The sequence below is a fragment of the Triturus cristatus genome, chromosome 2_2, assembly GCF_964204655.1.
Source record: "Triturus cristatus chromosome 2_2, aTriCri1.1, whole genome shotgun sequence".
Lineage (NCBI taxonomy): Eukaryota > Metazoa > Chordata > Amphibia > Caudata > Salamandridae > Triturus > Triturus cristatus.
In genome coordinates this window covers 1,230,175,976-1,230,196,860 of record NC_140582.1, presented here as the reverse complement: position 1 = coordinate 1,230,196,860, position 20,885 = coordinate 1,230,175,976, and the positions used below count along the sequence as shown (strand labels likewise).

Genomic DNA, 20,885 nt, shown 5'->3' with positions numbered 1-20,885 from the left:
TGAGCACTTGATGTCAACATTTCAGATTCTGGTTGATATGGGGTGGATTTTTATAAAACATGTCATCAAGAACATCATCCTCCGATTCATTCACTCCATACCCTCTTGATTCTATATTATGTCTCTTTTCCGTACATTTTTTACCTCCAATTTCTTCAACGTTTCTTACAGGAAACAACCCATCAGTCATACTTGCATTTCGCCACCTCCTCATTCTGTCATCATGATTTTCATGCCCATATCTACCAAACATGTATCTTCCGCCATTCCTCTGTCTTTCTCTGTCATGCATCTCATCTTCCCATTCTGTCAGTGCTTTAAACTGTGTTGGTCTAGGTCTTGGTTCTAGATTCATCATTTTCTCTCTCAAATTTCTCAAAACCGCTAAATTAAAGGAACCATGCTCTGGAAATGCCCAAACTCCATCATTCTTTGTATATTTTACCCAATTATCTAACCAAATACAAGTATTTCGCAACCATAAAGGATGCGGGGGTTTTCGGTGGGAGAAGCAACTGTCCCTCCCTAGTCACAGCAACTGTCCCTCCCTAGTCACAATCAGTTTGTCCTTTTTAAACAATTTCTTGATTTTCCCAAACCAGGACTTTTTCTCCTTTTCAGGTGGATCGTAATACATCATTTTGTCTTTCGTGTATCGCTAGTCTTTTCCTTACGACTGTTCTGTTATTTTAAACCAATCGTAGCGTGACTCACAGCGCGACTCACACCAACGCACCAATCTGGAGCGTCGACGTCACCTCTTCAATTCTCCAATCCCAGCGCGTCTCACACCAACGCACCAATCAGCGGTGTCTACGTCACCCTTCAATTCTCCAATCCTAGCGCAGCATGCACTAACACATCAATCAGGGGCGTCTACGCTTCTTACTGACTGGCCAATTCCAGCACGGCTTTTCTGACGTCAGCTCTTTCTCACTGTCGCAGCTCCTGCTGACCCCTCCTTTACAAAATTTTTATCAGTAACTTTTCTTACTTTCTTTTTATTTACAAATCTGTTAGTAACGACATAAAAACGCCACCATTGTCCGCTTCGCTAACCAAAGAATAGTTAATGACCTTTCTCACAAGAATTCCGTCTTTCCCGAGAGCAGCGCTTACCTCTGCCCTACTACGGAATCGTTACTTCCATTGATAAAGTAGCACATCCCTCTACCTCACCCTTCTAGCAAGCATGAACTAACTGTTTCTCCAGAATTAAGACACCTAGTTGGAGACCCAATGCTCCTGAAAAATAAAACCAGAGTTTCGCAATTAACCCGAATGCCTTTTTCATCCACGCACTTTCACACGTAAAAATGTAGTTCATTCACACTGAATTCTGTCTTTCCCGAGAACAGCGAACAGTCTGTCCTACTACAGAATTATGACACTCGTTAACAAAGTAGCACTTCCCTCTACTTTATCCTTCTAACAAGCTTAGGGAACACCTATTACCTTTCAAGTGATAAGCGTTATCAGAGCTCCTTCTGGGCTCCTGGTACCCAAGACCAAAATTTCACAGGTGACCTTCGCTACCATACACTTCTTTCATACAGGAAATATTTCTAATGGCAAAACACGACGATGTCACCGAACCGAACCCAGACAATGCGTTGTGCAACTTCACTCGTTACACGGTTCCCCTGTGTACCTACAGGGCAACAACAATTCCGTCTACGGAACTGTTACAAACTTCTGACTTCCTACATCCCAGAAGCCGTGCAAACAACATAGAACCTGACACGACTCAACATAGAGTGTTAATACATAAACCAATACTTTCCAATAATCAATAAGCTATTTACAGGCAATAATCACCAAACCAAAACAATAAAAACCATAACTCTGCTACCAGAAAAACTGATGCAGCGCGGAAACTTGGGTAACGGGGAAACAGGACAAGACGCATACCTAATATCCTCCCTTCGTCACAGACCAAATATCACATTAACACATTCACTCCTACAATCATTGGTGGGGCCCATAACACCAACATTCACACTTCACTTCTCATTGGCCTGTACTTACGGGAGAGATGAATGTTCCAAGTGCTGACATGAAAGGAATACCTTATAACCTATAGGGAGAAATGTATTTACACATTTATACACTAATATCCTTACCCCTACAGATCTCAATCCTAAGCATTAAGATACTCCTCACACGTGATCAATGGATCATTTAGTTGGATTAGTATGGTGATTTAGACCCACCTTTCGGATTTAATCTATCCTCCCTTAATAAATGACAAAACACATTTGCTCGTTAATCAATAGTGGTTTATCTAATTATAGCAAGAATTTTAGTTCCATCTATTAAATTTTATTAAGTCGCAGAACATCATATTTACCTAATCTGGCTATTAGTCGTCCTCTAAGTCATCAAATTTAGTCGTCAATCAGTCGGAATTCGAAAGTTCTTCATGCGGCACGCTACAGTCCCAAAGATGGACAAGGACCAGATACGTGAAAGCACCATCAGTGCCAATACATTTTATAAAGTTCGCAGTTCATCAAGAAATTGGCAGCATTCAGTCTGTCAAAGGTTTAGGAACGCAGCAGTCACGTAGCGTCACCGTCGTCAGCAAAAGGAAAATTATATAAAGGAGTTTTTTCTCTCTATTCTACCGTCATTTTTATAATAAAAGTAATATCAAGATGTTAAATTTTACAAAATTTGGGCTAATCCCATTGGTCGGTTGGTATCGTCCGGTGAGGTTTCACACAGTTCAGGAGGTTATGTCATCAAACATGATCTTTCCAGTTCCTTGTGTCTGTCCATTGTTAGTGTAATTGGCGGGTTTCCCATTGTGGCCTTGCTTGGGTACAGCGAGAGTAGGGTCATGTCAAGGCCATAGGAACAAGTTGTAGCGCAGGCGCACTTTGTCCGAAACCTCGTGGAATGGTGGCCATCGCGTCGTGTTAAGTTAGCGGCCATCTTTGCTTTAGGCCCAAATGACAACTTAAGCGAAACAAACACAAAAGAGAAATTAATACCTTGAAATAATGAATAAAATGTTAAACCCTTATTAATCCCTCTATGTGCTTGCAATTATCTAGCATATAGAGACATTTAAAGCGTTCATATTCACCCATTTGATGTCATCTGGTGCGACATTACGAAACCATCACAAAAGCCACATTTATCATGCAATATTCTATTTACTACATATACTACTGTTCGTATGCGTACGTATTTTAGTAATAATTATTCAGCCATGCAAAATGCAAATCCCATGTATATTTCGTATATTAATAAGGTTGATTAATTATCATGCAAACACATTAATAGTATTGTAATTAATAGATTATTCTAATTAGTATAGGCATGCAGAATGGGGAGGGGTATACAAAATGTTGTACTACCCGCTCCATCAGTATGACTGAAGAAGATTTAGACGTATGAGAAAAGCTATTTTGAATTATAGTCAGCATCCATATTTGACTTCAGAGATTTCTCCAGTCTGCCAAATGATACGTGATCTGTACCCATTGGAGCGGCAGTTGGCTCTCCTACAGCCACAAAAGCCTGATGTCCTCCTCTGTGCTTAGCTCTTCTAGACTGGTAGGGCTGCTTTTGCTGCTGCTGTTGATGCTGCTGATGTGGCCACTGATTGGCGTAACTGTATGCCACCAATAATGGATGTTGCATGGCTTAGAATGGCGCTCATGATATTTATTCATTTCTATATCAACCACCTTAATTGTCCAAACTTTGTGTGCTGTATTTCTTGTTTGGCATACAAGCCAAATAACCAAGGGCACAGAGAAAAGTAGATTAACAAGCATTTGCAATGCAAATAGGTCTCGCAATTGTGAGTTAGAGCTATTGACGTTGTAGATGGCAATGTGTTTTACCTAAACGTTTTATTTTTGGCGTGAATGAATGTAGTGTGCAAAATCCCTTGCAAAGGTCCTGCACTTCGTGATAAATATATTGAAAAAGACACCAAGAGTGGATTGTGTTAACAATTGCTTGGCACGTACCTCATGGGTGAAGTGTTGCCACACATGCACACCGTGGTGCTTTACTAATGCGATACTCATTAATTAAAGTAGTGCTTACAGACTAACCAACGCGATCGGGATCAGAGCATGTGAATCTGAATCCCGGCTTCTCTTTCATTTTCTAGACTATTTGAATCACTCTCCTGCGTCTTGGTTATCCCCCAAACACTGGGAGGCACTGAAGTTTGCCAGGGGTCGGGCGGCAGGGGGGCTTCGGGGGTACATGAAAATGTATTCATTGCCTAGTTGCCAAAGGTCGCCAGGTGCTATTAGTTAAAAGTGTGCAGATTTCATTAAGATATTAGGAGTACTTTACTCGCATCTATGAGAAAATCGACATTAACTAAACAAAATGCCAGAATGTGTGTCAGTTTTCACAGTGTTTTAGACTGTACTGGTTGCCTAGTTTCATTGCATTAATTTTTGTATTTATTCTTTTACACAGCATACAAAGTAGGTTACCTAACCCCAAAGCCCCGAGTTGTTAAATGACCCATAGAAGGGAGTGTTTTACTGTTGAGCAAATGTGTCCAAATGTAATTTTGGTAGTGCCATGGAATTATCAGCCAATGAGGTACTCGATGAGCAGGTATTTAACTACACGTTCAAAACGTACGGTATTGTGACTGTTTGTTTGTACACAACCACCTCTCGGAAAGTATTTATTAACATAGAGCTCCATCTATCAGACAGTGCCTGAGTGTTAAGGCACCCCGAAAGCTTAGGTGCCCGCCCAGAGAGGCTAGGGATCCTAGCGCTTCTACAAACTCTGCCGTGCTCCTCTGCACCAGCAAGGCACAGCTCAGAATTTGCTGCTTCTGCTAAGAATAGGTGAGGGGGATGAGGTTGGGCATGCGGAAGTTGCCGGCAGATTTCCAGGTTATTGAAAGTGATGATTACGACATGAGGCAATGGAGACTGACTTTGTCTGTTTGTCTGCACCAGTCTATTTCTCTACCATGTACCGGGCTCACTGTCATGTATCCATTCATCTCTCTTTGTTAAAGGTGCGTGAGCCAATCTATAGCAGGTAGAGCCAGCCGGAGACGAGCCAAGCGTATACGAGCCAGTGGGCGAGCCGTGAAAATGATTGGCATGTTAATCATACAGTAAACATGATGTAAATGTGTGATAATGTTTCTTCAAAATTCAAATAAGTGCATTTCTTTGGCGCATCACCTCAGTACACAAGATTATAGCACTGAATTGAGAGGAAGTTATTAAAAGTGCTTGTTTTAAGCATGAGTTAAGAAAATGCCGCTCCTCCCGCCCGACAACAATGCCATTTGTGAACTAAATGGTGTCAGTTGCCATGCATACCCCGAATGTTGCTTAGAGTCTTATTATATTTAGGAGTAACATTAAAAACGAGTTCATTAAACACGAGAAGTTTTTGTACAGTACGCATCTTCAACTCGCATATTTCAAGGTGGCAATAATAAAGATGAAAACATAAGTGCCGGCAGGCAAAACAACACGAACAGGAGTGGGGGGGTAGGGGAGGGTGAGAAGTCACAGACTGAGGGAGGGGGCGGTGGGGTGGGGAGACAGAGAAGAAAATAGTGTTAGGAGTAAAGGGGCCAATAGCTGTGGAAGGATACAAATGATGAATGAGGAGGGACTAACAAGCCTCAAACCAATAGGAAGGCAGCATTTAAGACAAAAGCCAATGGGCAGAGAGTGGGCGGAGCTTCCACGAACCTTCCACACTACAGTATTTACTGCATGCCTCACAAAGCGATGGCAGCGCATTCGTGCCGCAACGCTAGGCGAGACCTAAAAATGATCTGCCAGGCTTCATGTTTTAAGCTGTGAACCTTCACCAGGACAAATGTTACATGACAAAACCATAGCAATACCCATGGCATTCAGATCTGTTGAATTTGCACTGACACTAATGACTTGGTTTGACACCATCACGCTTTCAAGAAGAAATTCTCTGAAGTCCTCCCTGTCTTCACAAGGGAGCTTTGGAGAGAGTCATATTGAGTACAGGTATGTCTGCCAAGCAAGGCCATGGCAGCTTTCATGGTAGTTGCAAACGTTCTAGAGTCCCTACAACCAAAGGCATTTATATGCTTACGTTCTGTAAGCACAGTAGATGCTGGAGAGGTCAGGTGGTATTTTTATGCTGCTGACAATATTATTGAATCTGACTGAAGGTCTGTTTGAAGGAAAAGTGCGTGCTGATCCAGTAGTTCTTTCTACAGTCTCCAAGTCGGGGTACCAAAATTACAGAAGTAGATGTTTGTCTAATCAGAATTGGAATCTTTAGTTTTTTTGCTCCTCTCACCGGAAGACCTATTTAATTTGGGGATGTCATCAATTATAGACATAAGATATGGTAGGAGAGTAATACCTTATAGGAGGCCTGGATAAGCGAGTACACAATCTTGAGTGACTACTGTGTGAGGACTGTGAGCGTCTTCTAAACGTGAAATGACAGGTGCAATGCCTTGATCTTTTGTACATATCAGGCATTCTGTAAGGCCTTCTCAGTGCTGGAGAAGTTCCATGATACAGAGAAGCTTGTACAAGAGGCATGGCATATATATCAGTTGAGAAACCAGTAAAGTGGGTGGTTGCAGAGTTATTGGATCCAAAGGAGCAAGACAAAAAGGTGTTGGTGCATCATGTCCGGTAGGTGAAAGTGTCTCTAATGGCAGATGCTCCATAGGAGAAGAGAGTCTTGAGGCTGAAGACACCCTGGAAGACTCTTTTCATTTCTAATTTTACACCCACTACGCTAAAGAGTGATTCATAGCTTTTAATGATGAATGTCTTTTCAACATCTACCATCTTGCCATTTATGCATGCTCTGACATCAAATTTGGCAGAACCTTCTCAATGGTGAGCATGTCACAACCCTACCCATCCTTGACACCATGCACATTAAGATCGACAGGGAGTGACACTGTTCACTCCTACGAGATCGCTCTCTAACTTTTTGCCTCCAGGAGTGTTTTGAGGTAAGCGAAGGAGCTCCCTCTCCATGATCCACTGTATGTTCTCAGGCAGATTTGTGATTCCTTCGATAACCCTCCTTAACTCCATGCATGCTAGTTCTCTCCCTGACAAAGTTCCCCTGAACATTTTCTTACAAAAAATACATTCATCCTTCAGATGGGAGTTTAACAAACAAACAGGTCAGATGTTGTATGCATCTGGTTGTGCCTTTTGCCTGCCACAAGAAGTAGATTTCCCAAAAAGAGATGGCATTCTCTTGAAAAGGATTTTTTTCTGTCAGGAAACGAAAAAAAATTAATCTTAGTCTCAAAAGATGTTGAGCAAAGTCATTTCGATTAAGTTTGGAAAGGTTATCAAACTAAAAGAAAGCCTAAAAACGATGACCTCAGTGATCCAGGATCCTGTTACAAGAAAGAGAAAACAAGAGAAATAAAAACTGGTTTAACTGTCACTGGTAGGGCATGATGCATGGAGTGCTTTTTCTTAAAGGAATAGTGCCAGTTTTCCAGTTTTTGTAAGCAACATTGCCCTCTGTTTCGGTCATCTTTCATTTACAGACAATATTTGTTAAAGTTCTTTTTGACACTTCTTTCTAAACAGTGGCACAGACTAACTATAAAATTGAAGGCCTCGAAAAATCCTAAAAATGTTACTAGACCTGCAGGTCTAGTGACTTAAATAATCTACTCCACCTAATTATAATGCTCTTGACCCATAAACTGGCTTCAAATTATGTGATCCTGGGCAAGTATTATAATTCACTGAAACACCATTTTCTTCTTTATCACATCTGAGAGCACTTTAAAATACGCAAGTTCAGCATGGCTAATGTACAGAAAACTCTTTTGTTTGATGTATTAGACTAAACTCTTGCTCCATATACAACGACTGACATGCCTCAGTTCATTAACCACATTATCATCAGTGGGGGGCAGGAATGTTTCTCAAATCATGTTAAAAACTGTCCCTTTTAATAAATGCATAACTAAAGCATTACGTAGCAGCACACTGTCATTTTCAAACAGCAGATTTTATAGTGAAATGGCAACAGAACTTCCTAGTGACGTGGTTTACATCTCTATTGTGGACAATGTCTGGAAACTGAGTCTCTGCAGATATTTGCACATCACAAAGTAAAGTCTTCAGATTTGTTTTGCTCCTATGTAAATCTTTACTTGCATCAAACTTCTGAATAACAAAAAAAGTTTTCATAATTCTTGATATACTTTAACACTTGTACTATTCATTTAGGAAGCTGTTTAAATGTTGTGTTAGAAAGAAAACCTGACAATGTACAGCCTTTACTTTCACAATTATTGTCAGATATCTCACTTGACAAAAAGCACTAACTATAATAAAAGAAAGAAAATTAAACACCATTTTCCAGGAAGAGATAAGCAAGAATTAGTAAAAAGACAAACTGACATTTGACCTCTGTCCTTGAACAGACAGCAAATGTGTCAAGACAAGGTTTAAAGGCTTTTTTTTATTGCACATTCACTTTTTGAATGAACAGAGCAACAGTTCCTTTCAGCTTAAGTTAACTTGCCAGCATGGATGAGTAAATGCTGAAAATAACTCTACCTGATAAGATCTTATTCGCAATTGCAAGTGGGAGAGTGGATTTTTCGTGGCCTGAATTGCGTTTGTGTTTTTTAAAGAAAATTATTGAGAACTGGCCAATGTAGCTTGCTTTGCACGATTTAAAAAAAAGAAATTTATTTAAAAAAATAAAAGGAAAGTTTGATGTATGTTTTGTAAAAGTGTGTCCTATGCACGGGTGAAACGATTCAGTGCTTATGACTATAGCCAAGATTTCCCTGTTAGAGAACACAGATTTTCAGGCCTATTGTGACTTTCCCAAGCTGTATGTCATATTATGTTATGTTGTGTTATGTGTATTTGTAAAGCACACTACCACTCACAAGGGTATCCTGGTGCTGAGCCAGTGTGTGCCTAGCCCTGCCTATGGTAAGTTGTTCAATTGAAAAGCCAGGTCTTCAGCTTCTTGAGGAAGTAAAGAAAAGAGGAGGCTCTGATGGGGACTGGAAGGTTGTTCCACACTTGAGGAGCCATGTCCCACAGGTTTAGGGTTAAGGGAAATATGGGCAAGATCACCTATATCTGCAGGTGTTCCTCGCCAGTGCCGATGACTTAAGGGTGAGCTGAATGTGGCTCTGCCACGGGTATGACCTTCCCCCAACGCACTCTAGTGTGGAGAATGTGCAGGGGGCACGGGATATCTATAGATTTTTGGCTGATGTCCCACTGCCACCCATCTGAAACGAATAAACGAGGGCACAGTAAGTGCATGGCAAAACATTTAGGTGCCAATGGAAAGTCTAAAAATACCTTAAGTGATAATTATCAGTAGAATTCATGGGAAGGAGCTTTGGGGGTTGATTGTCAACAAGCCGAGCTTTAGAGCTCAATATCACCGTGCTACCTTCAATGCGGATCAAACAGGCAGAACCATCAGGCCACATTTTGCTGCTTGGTACACGGAGACGGAATGGAGGAAGAACAGTTTGATAGTTTGTTTGCTCTCCAACACAATGCAGAAGTCTTACCATACATCTATTTTACTTGCAGGTAGCAGTACATGAAATTGGTCATGTTTTGGGGCTGAGTCATATGAACCAGATGGGCTCAATCATGCAGCCAAACTATATCCCAGTCAACAGTAAGGTTGAGCTGAGTAGAGTGGACAGGAACGCCATCCAAAAGATCTACGGTAAGAGTGCTTTTGCCGGAGTAACATTTTATCATTTAAAATCTGGACTATTTTAACTGGAAGTTCCTTGGATAAGCCGAACAAGGCTCAATTGTAGTTCATATTAAATGTACACCTAGAAGACAACAGAAAGAACCCCAGAAACCTGAAACACTCCACCACCTGACACAGCTATATCGAAAGTGATGGCAAATTAGATGCAGACAGAGATGACAAGACATAATATGGCATATCTGCATAGAATGTAACAAAATGCATAACAATTCTCATCACACTATCATGTGAAACCTACATAAAATATAATCACATAAAAAGGAAGGTTGTTTAATGTTGATGTTTCTCTACTACCATAGTCAAGAGCTTCAGCGCTCACCTCCAGCACTTCTAATGGGGCGGGGATACTGGGACAACTGGTAACTTATTAATATCCTCTCTTAACTTTGATATTTGATTCCCAGATCTTGAGACAAAACTTAAAAATTAGCAGTGCAAAAGCATTGCATGACAGCCCAGTGGGTTTGGGGATAAAGAAGTCAAACACACTAGAGAGAAAAAGAGAATGTGGAATATGAGTTAGGGTGGTTGTGCGACATCACCAAGTAATATTGACACTATTCTGTATCAGGTCCAGTTAGGCTTCTTCAAATCACACCTTAGCTCAGTCCTGGGTAGCTGTGGCACAGAACAGCCAGTTTCATCTCAAAGGAAAACATGTGTAAAGCGTTTATCAGCACCAAAACAGTTACTAAGAAAAGCAACAATAAAGATTTCACTCCAATTTATAAAAATTGTATAGATTTTTATCTTTAAATAAACATCCAACTGACAAAAATCATCTGAACAAGGGAACCAGAGCTATGATTTTTGTAAGGTTTTCATAAATCACTGCAATTCACACCAAAAGGTAATGTAAATCACTGATTTTTGCTTTAAGTGCTAGTTTATGAGCCTCTAATGCAAATGTCTGAGTCAAAATCAAAGTTTCAGCCCGACTGTGATACAGTGTGGGTCGGATGCAGGCGCCTGATTGGTCCCAGTCAAGCTTTTACCTTCACACTTAGAAACTTGTCAGGTTCTTTTTCTCTTCAACAGGCTCCTCTGCAGCTTGAATCTGGCATTAGGTAGGCCTGGTAGGATAGGCGAAGTCCAGTTGTCTGGTGGAGAGCCTTGCAGCGGTAGTGTATAAGACTCGGAACCCAAAAAAAATTCTCTTTTTGCATTGACTCACTAGTTGCAGTTCTGTGGGGAGAAACAGTACGCTCTAGCACCAGCCAAGGATCCACGGTAGGGGGCATCTGGCTTGTTACCTCGTGGGGCTAGGACTCGATCTCACAGATGACACCAGAGGAGTCCAGGCAAGTCAAGTGAGGACAGGTCGACTGGGAACTTTGCAGGGCTTCTTTAGCTTTTGTGTCACTGAAGCTAAACAGGAAGCTGGCCAGCTATCCCTTGCAGTCCACTCACCGGTCCTTGGCATGAGTGAGAGCAGGTCCAGCCTTTGGGATCTCTCTCCAAGAAGTCAACATCAGGAGCAGCCGTTCTTTCTCCGAAGTCCTGTTGTGATTCAGCAGGTGCTGTCTTTCTTGGTGCAGCCTTCCTTTCTGAAGGCCACATGTTCAGCAGATGCAGTCTTTCTTCTGTCTCTCCCGAGTCTAGCAGTGTTGGGCTGAAAGCCAGGGGTGCCACTTTTATGCCAATTTCAAATTTGTGGGTGGGGAGGGCTCCCTAACTATTGGGGTAAAATTTCCATGGGGAGAACCTACCCGCCTTATATCACTTCCTGAGGGATTGGTACAAAACAATTACACAGTACATCTAGGCCAAAATCTCAGCCCAAATCCAAACCCTGCTTCCCAGGGTCAGAGCTACAGGCAAATCACTGAGGCATGGCCAGTAGAATGAGCCACCCCTCCTAGAAAACTGATTCTGCAACAGGTTTTTCCCTCTTTGGAAGAGATGATAACCTGTCTAACTTCACAAAGGAAAGGGCAGGCTACTACCTATCAGAGGTGGCTTCCTCTTTGAAACTGGGTCACATACGGCCGCAGCCCTCTGGCCATCCTGCCAGGAAGAGTTCACACCTCCTCCCACCAACAGGCCATTTGTTACCTGTTCTTGGGAGCACTTCACACCTACTGGCAGGAGAGCAGCAGGCTGTCTCAGGAGAGAATTGCTGTAGTTAATCAGAACAGCTACTACAACTTTGGGCCACAAAAGTGGTGACTTTCCAAAGTCACCTCTGCATTAAAAGCGACTTTAAATCCAACGTCACCAAGGACCCCCACACCGCCAAAACCAACCTCCACCAGGGAGTGAAGGCCGTCGCCGACTGGATGAGGAACAGCCGACTGAAGCTGAACTCGGACAAGACGGAGGTCCTCATCCTCGGATCCACCCCCTCGGCCTGGGACGACTCCTGGTGGCCGACTGCACTAGGAACACCCCCAACACCCACCGACCACGCACGCAACCTAGAGGTCATCCTCGACTCCAACCTCTCCATGACGAAGCAGGTCAACGCCGTCTCCTCCTCCTGCTTCAACACCCTCCGCATGCTTCGCAGGATCTTCAACTGGATCCCCACCGAAACAAGGACAGTCACCCAGGCCCTCGTCAGCAGTAGAAGGGACTACAGAAACGCACTCTACGCAGGAGCCCCGGCCAAACTCCTGAAACGGCTTCAACGCATCCAGAACGCCTCAACACGCCTGATCCTCGACATCCCTCGCACAGCCACATGACACCCAACCTGAGAAACCTGCACTGGCTCCCTGTCAACAAGAGGATAACCTTCAAACTCCTCACCCACGCACACAAGGCACTCCACAACACCGGACCAACGTACCTCAACAGACGACTCAGCCTCTACTCCCCCACCGGCTAGCTCCGCAAACCGCGCCCTCACCCCCGCATAGGAAGAGTGACCGCCGGCGGCAGATCATTCTCCCACCTCGCCGCCAAGACATGGAACACCCTCCCCATTCGCCTGCGGCAGACGGAAGACCTTCTGACCTTCAGAAGACTCCTCAAGACCTGGCTCTTCGAACAGTAGCAGCCCCCCCCCGCGCCTTGAGACCCTCGCGGGTATGTAGTGCGCTTTACAAATGCCATGATTGATTGACTTCAGCAATACTTTGGGTTAAAGGTAACAATTAACTTGATAACTCGGGGTGCTATGTTTGGTGGTCCCAAATGGAAGTTAGCACTTAGTGCATGGGCTAGTGTAACTCCATGTTATCCAGTGGGACTACCATCCTTGCTACAGTGAAAACAGTTGCGAATTTTGACTGTCAGGACATGTGAAACATTAAAAAAAAAATCCTTTTTAGGTTGAGCCTAAACAGCGCTTGCGCTGTATCGCGGTCTGTTTTATCTACTTTGTGGAGTCCGACTTCTCCTTTGCTTAGGATTGGCTTATTTGTGTGTCACTTAAATTTATGAGTGTGGTAAAGGCTGATGGGGGTTGCATGTCCCACCTTTTTTTTTTAAACGTTCACTCCCATGGAGTATTGCCTCCGGAGCAAGCAGCAGCACGCACGCACGCTGCTTGCTTTTGTGTTATATTGACAGGTGAACCCCGATGTTAATGACTCTCTAATATATAAAATATTTTAAAGTGTAATGCTGTAGATAAATGAAATATGCTCTCTCAAGTTTGTTTGTAATGTTATGACTTCTTTTGGAAGAATAACGTATAATGAATATGACCCGGGATCTCTAAAGCGCTACTGCTGTAGCGTATATTTATTTTTGGGCGCGTCACACACGAAATCCTGCTCTTATGGTATTTCTTCCTGAAGGGATTTTCATCCCTAATGGCATCTGCGTTGTTCTCGATCTGACTTAACTTTTGTTCTTTAGGTCTCGCCTACGCAGCGCGCATGCGCTGCATTGGCAAAAAGACCTATAGCTATCACTTTGGCTTTTTAGCCAAACACGTGCACGCGTTCCATTGCCTTCAATGGCAACGTGTGCACGTCTGGCGATTCACTTGCGGGACAGAGCGCCGCCATATGGTAGCAATTATCACTCACGCAAGTGAATCGCGCAGCCCCACTCCTCCCCCCTGCTGCCGCGCGAGGTGCGCGCCTCCCCCTGCTGCCGGCAGCCTGCCGCGCTTGTTGACATCTGTTGATATCGTCACTTGTTTTATATTATATCTGTTAATATGTGCGTGTTCAGCATAGAGTGCCATTAGGTACCATTTTTTCATTTCTTAGAAGTTCCATTGCCAATATTCAGCCTCTAATAGCACAGGTCTCTTCTCCTGGGAACAACATTACGGTTTTGTGTTGAACGTCAATGGATTCCTAGCAAAGCCAATCAGGGAGCTGCGTCACGTCCATTTGCTAATGAGTAAATAGAGCAGGAAAGCTTGCCGATAAGCTACTGCCATAACAAGCACCCCTGCACATCCCAGTGCCGTGTGCACGGCCAGCTCAGACGCGTAACAGCACGGTACTATTCCACCCTCACGTGCAGAGTGTGTGTGAGGCCTAGCATGTGTCTAGCACAGACGTAAGCCTCCCCGCTGAGAATGCATGCAGCTCTTATGCAGAGCTGTGGGTGATGTAACACCCCATACTCACCATTGTTGGGAGGTGTCCTTGTCAAGCACTCTGTCCACGATCACTGGAAAGCTCTGAAGCAGGCAGAAAAAATGTGCGCAAATTCCGGCCCTTCTGGGATTCCCAGTAATGCAGGTATACCACGCATTACAAGCTTCTCGCCAAGACAGAATGTCTCTTTAAAGCAAGATGCCACGTTTTACAATACTTCCATCTCAAAACAATCCACTTCATCACATTGCACAATACCCCTCACATCAATCATATTTCCATTTTCTCATTTTGCCATATATTATCAAACCAGATACACTGATCAACACTCCAGATCGCACTGTCCAAATGAAATAAATGATAAAAAGTCTAAGACAACATTCCAAAAATGTGCGATCCACATAACTAAATACCATACAACTGAATAACATTTCGACACATCATATACTAAAGTCACATCAGGCAAAAAGCTACAAAATTAAACAGCATACCACCCACATGACTACATAAAGTACAATGTAACTTAACACTCCACAGTATATCACAGAAAAACACCCCAGATTATCCAATCACCTCAGAACACTCACCACATCACAGTGCAGCAGACTCCATTCCACAACCCTCCAAACCAGGGCACTGATATGACAGCATACCACCACCACATGGTGCCACACACTGTCCCACATCATTCTCAACTCACAACATCTTCCCTTGCCACACAAGATTACACTAAACAACGTCCCACTGCATACCACCTGACCTACATGACTGAATACAACAAAATACATTGTAGAGCTCCATAACAAAACATTACACAACATTACTCTACAATAAATTCCCACCAAACACATCACTTCAAATTAAATCATATGCCCACAACCCACAGCATGCTCCCCTGATACAATACCTCACCATACTTATTCACCTCTCTAAAACATTATACCATAAACAGTTAATACTCTCCATACAGTATACACTAATCACCAATACAACATTTTACAAACATTACATCAAATCAGATAACAGTACACCTCACCGGTTTCTTCAACACCAATTAAAAAACACCATCATACCATAAAACATCATTCACCAAATCACACGCTTTTTCACCATACAACCATTACCACCACACCATTTAATTTCTCACATACGTACCATAACTTAGCACAAGCTGCAACATGCTACTGTTGAACCTCATCCTGTCATAAATGCCCACCTCCATCAGACCTACTACACTCACTTTGCTACATTCTTCAATGCTATAGATACCACACCTTTCGAAGCTACACCACATGACTAAAGCATTCTCTACCAGGTCACTCACTCCGTGACACACCACTTCTTTGTCACAAAAACACACAAAATCGTTCCAGCTGTGCTGCAGTTAAGGCCAGTGTGAATCATAAGACAGAGGTAATTCTTGAGACTGTGGTACAAGGTTAGGTGAGACAAGTACATGTGGAAAGCGCATAGGCAGTTGATTTATTTGAGCAGGATAGAGTCATGAGCAGCTCAATGGAGAATTCGACAGAAAAGAATGCAAACAGGACAGAAAAGGAATCATGGAACTATTCTGCTAAGAAGCCTCTGGGAAGGAGACACCGCTTTCTATTGATTCAGGATGGAGGTACTGTGGGGAAATTAAACACTGCAACGGGAGCAAACAGATGGATGGATGGCTTTGTATAAGACATCTAAAAAATAATTCACAAGATGATATAAGTATTTCCTATAATGACCTAGAGGATGAGGGGAATCAGACTAACAGATAGGCATTCAAAGGACTCCAAAATGTGCATGCAGAGAGAGCTCCTGATGTATCACATGGGAAGCTGCAGAAAGGGCTGAAGATGCAGAAAGGCACTTGAATGTTATTGAAATCACTTCAGTTGCAATTTTGGGGAAAACATGGGGTTGTGCTGATGCAAGTTTAGGAAGACAAAGAAGTGGTAAACAAGACCTTGGAAAACAGAGAAAGAAATAGCCATGGAGTAGACACAAAGGAAGCACGCTGATCCAAAGCCCTTCAATTATGGAGCATATTCACAAGCATGCAGTGTATCCTGACATTGGCACAGTCCTCGATCTTAGGGAAAAGAAGACTTTTACATCGTGGGTGCCTAGATAGGTGAATGTCCCATTTCTTCAAACCACCTGGTTCCTACGCCACCATTTGGTATGATCTGACCATGCCTATATGTATCTGCAAGATACGTCTCCTTCTCATGACTGGACTCCAGTAATCATGAATTCGGTACATAATCACAGCAAATAGCAACTTAGAGACTCAGAGACACATTGGACGGGTACTATAGACATGAGAGCCTCAAGAACAGGGAGTTGGAGGGACAGGGAGTTGGGGAACAAACAGTGATGGAATAGGGAATAACAGAGAATTACTTTTGTTGATTGAGAAAACAAGGATAGGGAAAGAGAGGGCTATGGAACAGTGGTAATTCAGACAAAGAGCGACACAGAGGCAAGGCACTAAAGAACAATAAAAAGTTGGGCTACAAGGACACTTTTAGCTCTCAGGTACTAAATAGCCACAATAAAACACAAGAGATTCCCAATAGGGACTGTGAAGACTCTGACATGAATCAATAACAGTCGTATGGAAGGGCAGAAGACCCATCTCCTGTACAACAATCAACTGAAATGTAAACAAGCATTTGCAATGCAATAGGTCTCGCATTTGCGAGACTTTGAGCTACTGGCATTGTAAATGACAAACCTTTTAAATATGTGTTAGTTTTTAAAACAGATAAATAAAAGGCATTGTCATTTGCAATGCCAATTGCTTAAAATTTCGCAAATGTGAGACCTATTGCATTGCATATGCTTGTTTCCCATCCTGTTTACTTTAAAAATGGTTGTAGCTGATACGCAGCGCTTGAACCAGCTCTGGTTTGGACGCTATACCCGGCCAACTCTCTGTAATGAAGACTATGTCTAGATTCTGTGTCTCAGCAAACTCAAGTTTGTGCTTTATTAGTGAGAGTTTATGGTGGAGGGCACAGCCACGGATGTATGAAAATTATGGAAGGAGTAGAGGATCCCGAAGAGAGACGCGGAGACAAAAAAAAAAAAACAAGCAGCTGATGGATACTTTAGCCTTAATGTGGCGCACTCGCGCATTTCTTTTGATGTGTACTCGGCACGCAAACATTATTTTTAATTGAAATTGACAACAACGGCGCCTGTGTTGTCAATTTCAATAAAAAAAAGAAAACACTGTTTGGGTGCCGAGTACACAATAAAAGAAATGCGCTGTGGCCGGCGGCCGCCACTATGTCAATTTCAATTTTAAACAAGCTTTGGCAACGCGGCCGCGACGAAAGTGAAAGTGATCGCAATCGCGATTACGATCGCGTGCAACGGAGGGCGCGCGTGCACGTTCACGTGCACTGTAGCTTTAGGCCACGGCAGCACTTTGAAAAAGCCTCTTTACAAAATGTCTCGGCCAGATCAGCGCAAGCGCTGAATCAGGCGAGACCTAACAAGGAGAAATAATGCATTTCTCCTTGTTGCGCCAATTTAAGACCAGGATTTTCCTGGTCTAAATTTTGGCGCTGCCTCCTGTGTAGGCCAGGGGCAGCGTCATGTTGCGGTGGAACGCCCAACAAAAACCCCACTGCACACCCTTTCACGCTAGCCATAGTGTGAAAGGGGGGCCTTATGTATAAGGCAGGGTTATGACCTCTAGCAACAGAACTGAGCACTATATTCCTTGCTCTCCCCTAAAATGGGTCTTGTTTTTTTTTAAGATTACCTGGAAATATCAGCTTGTTCTTACTGCTAAACCAATTTGGTTTTTTAATTTCATTTCTATCGTAAATCATTGTTTGATATGCAGCTAAATAAAAGAAATTACTTTTAACTGTTGGGTTTTAACTTCATTCGTATCATCATGCTTGTTTGATACGCAGCTCAATTAAAGAACTCCCCGTTAGCTGCTGTTGTGTGCGCTTTAGAAATACTAATTTTAACCATGCGTTAGTCAGACAACTCCTCCAGGAATTGCCTTTCAAAAATTGTGAATTACAATTAATCACTGTCACACGAAGTACAAGTGACTATCGTACCCACGATGGAAAAGTCCAAAACTGGTCCTACTCACTACACTAGACGATTACAAGTGGACCTCCCAATAATCATAATCACCTATCACGGTGAGAGTGGTGCTGCAGTTTGGTGAAATAAACAATTCTATAGTATAGTTGTAAACCTCAACATTTTGTAGTACATATGAATCAATAAAATTATTTTTATTCCATAAGAATGAAAGAGAAGTGACTTGGGGGGTTGTATGTAAATATCATGCAAAGGATTGTGGGATATGTGGGTGTCGCGCTCGCCGTCTGGTGATGCTGCTGAGTTGCCTCATCTCACAGCAGCGCAGCCCATCTGAAAGGCTCTTTGCATCGATCCTGGAAGGATGGAAAGCGGAGTTGCTTTTGCTGTGATTCAAACATAGGGGTACCGCCTTCACACAGGTGACAGGGAGGTTGTGTGGTAACGGGGTGTGACCATGTGAGATGGTGGGGGGAGGGGGCGGGGCGGTGAGAGGGAGATGGGTGCGGAGACAATGGGAGTTAATAGGTGCTAAACACGGTGCCCGGAGCATATTACAAGAAAAGTATTAAAAGCAGTTTAGGAAGAATCACTCGAGCCGGTCAGCGGGAGGTGCTATGAACAACCTTCATGCAGATAGGTCAAAGAAATGCGCGTGAATTAAAGCTCAGCAGGAGGAGGCTGTGGCCGGCGGCCGCCACTATGTCAATTTCAATTTTAAACAAGCTTTGGCAACGCGGCCGCGACGAAAGTGAAAGTGATCGCAATCGCGATTACGATCGCGTGCAACGGAGGGCGCGCGTGCACGTTCACGTGCACTGTAGCTTTAGGCCACGGCAGCACTTTGAAAAAGCCTCTTTACAAAATGTCTCGGCCAGATCAGCGCAAGCGCTGAATCAGGCGAGACCTAAAAATGACAGACCACAATTCAATAGTCTTATGGGCTAAGTGGAGGGCCACAAGACCCAAGCACTCTTTGTTGATGATTTAGCAGGACAAAACGATGATGAAGGACGCACTCACAGGGACTAGTTTGTTAGTTTAGAAGCTTTCCTTTCCTACTTAAATGAAACATCACTTTAAGGAAAATACTTAACCTAATTACCACATCACCTACACTTACTTGGGCCTAGGAGTTAGCGCAGCTCCCGGGGACAGGGGCCTGTAACTTCCCGGCCTGGCATATTCCACTAGCTGCTGGGCGGAACTGGCCCCGACGTGCGGGGCCTGTTGAGGGCGACCGCCTGATGTCCCTGCTGTTGGGTGCGCCCCGCCGATTGACTCCCCGCCCACCCTCTCTATTGTTGCGACGGAGCACCGTGAGGCCCCCCCCCTGTCTCTGAAGGAGTGCTGCTCCCGGGCTCTACGGTGGCCCTGCATGGTGTGACCTGGGAGCAGACTGCTCTGGTGGGGCATACAAGGTTAGAGCTGACCGAGCGCTGTGTTCCCCGGTGTGCCCAGTCCACCCTGCAGTCACTGAAACCCCGCGCTGCCACCCCGGAATCACCGTATCATCGCCTTGACGCACTGGCTCCCAACAAAGCCTCCCTGCTGACTTCTTAAACGAGGGATGCTCTGGGTGTCCGCAGCTGGGGCAAAGAGACCGCCACTTGCGGGAAGAACGAGAGGACTGCCTGAAGCAGCGGCAATCGCAGGGACCTAGCGACTGAAGTGGGTCACTCCCCTAAACCCCCAGGCACCTGTCGGCACAATCCAACGCCACCTCCCACGACGAAGAGCGCTCTGAGGGCGCCCCCAGGCAGAGACGGCACAGGCACTGCGCTCCTCCCTACCGGCGTCACCAGGTACGCGGGGGGAGCCCCACATGAGCACAACAGGCGAGGTGCAGGGACGGCAGACCCCAACATAGCTGCAATTACTAACCTGAACAGCCAGAACGGTGGGATTGTCCGGTTTCTAGATGCTATACCTCCAATGCCATGCCTCCAATGATGATCGCAGCCCTGCATGCTGTAAGTGCGGATTGGGTTGTGGGAATTGCCGAGTAGGACGGGCAGGGCTGTGAGAAGACTTGTAAAATAAAGGAGGACGCTGGGGAAACTAAGATGGCGGCCACCATTGCGGTACCTGTTTGATCTTCAACGTGTGCTTCCATCTCGAAGGTAAGATCGCCGCACTGACCCTGTCGGGCCTGCGACCCCCAGATCTGAGCAGTGCTTTCACCCGCAGACATCACGCTGTGCACTGCAAGGCTGTGACATTGAGTCTGCCCGCGTGACAGCTGAGGACTGTGCACAGGTGAGGTGAGGCTGCCCTGCAGAGGCAGGCCCTGGGAGACACGCGAAACCCCCCACTAGAGTGGAAGGCGGAACGAGGCGCAAGGACATCCAGCGTTCAGAGGTTGTTGAAAAGCGAATAGTACTGCCTGGGGCGCAACTTGTGTAAACACCCCAGAAACTGAGAACTGCGGATCTGGGGGCTTTGATTCTTGCCCAAGCCTTACTCACAGATAAGTGGCTCGCAAACCAGGCGCTGGTGCAGGGTGAAGATTAAGGGGTAACGCTGCGTTACTGCCTGATTGCT

At 44.3% G+C, this 20,885-nt stretch overlaps 1 protein-coding gene across 1 annotated transcript in view; it reads left to right on the top strand.

Moving 5' to 3' along the window:
• The window catches only part of LOC146863461 (matrix metalloproteinase-21-like), a 607,400-nt gene that overhangs the window by 352,344 nt on the left and 234,171 nt on the right, over positions 1–20,885 (top strand). The window contains exon 5 of the mRNA XM_085642889.1: positions 9,567–9,708. Within this exon, the coding sequence (XP_085499015.1) occupies positions 9,567–9,708 (142 nt within the window). The remainder of the gene's footprint in view (positions 1–9,566; positions 9,709–20,885) is intronic.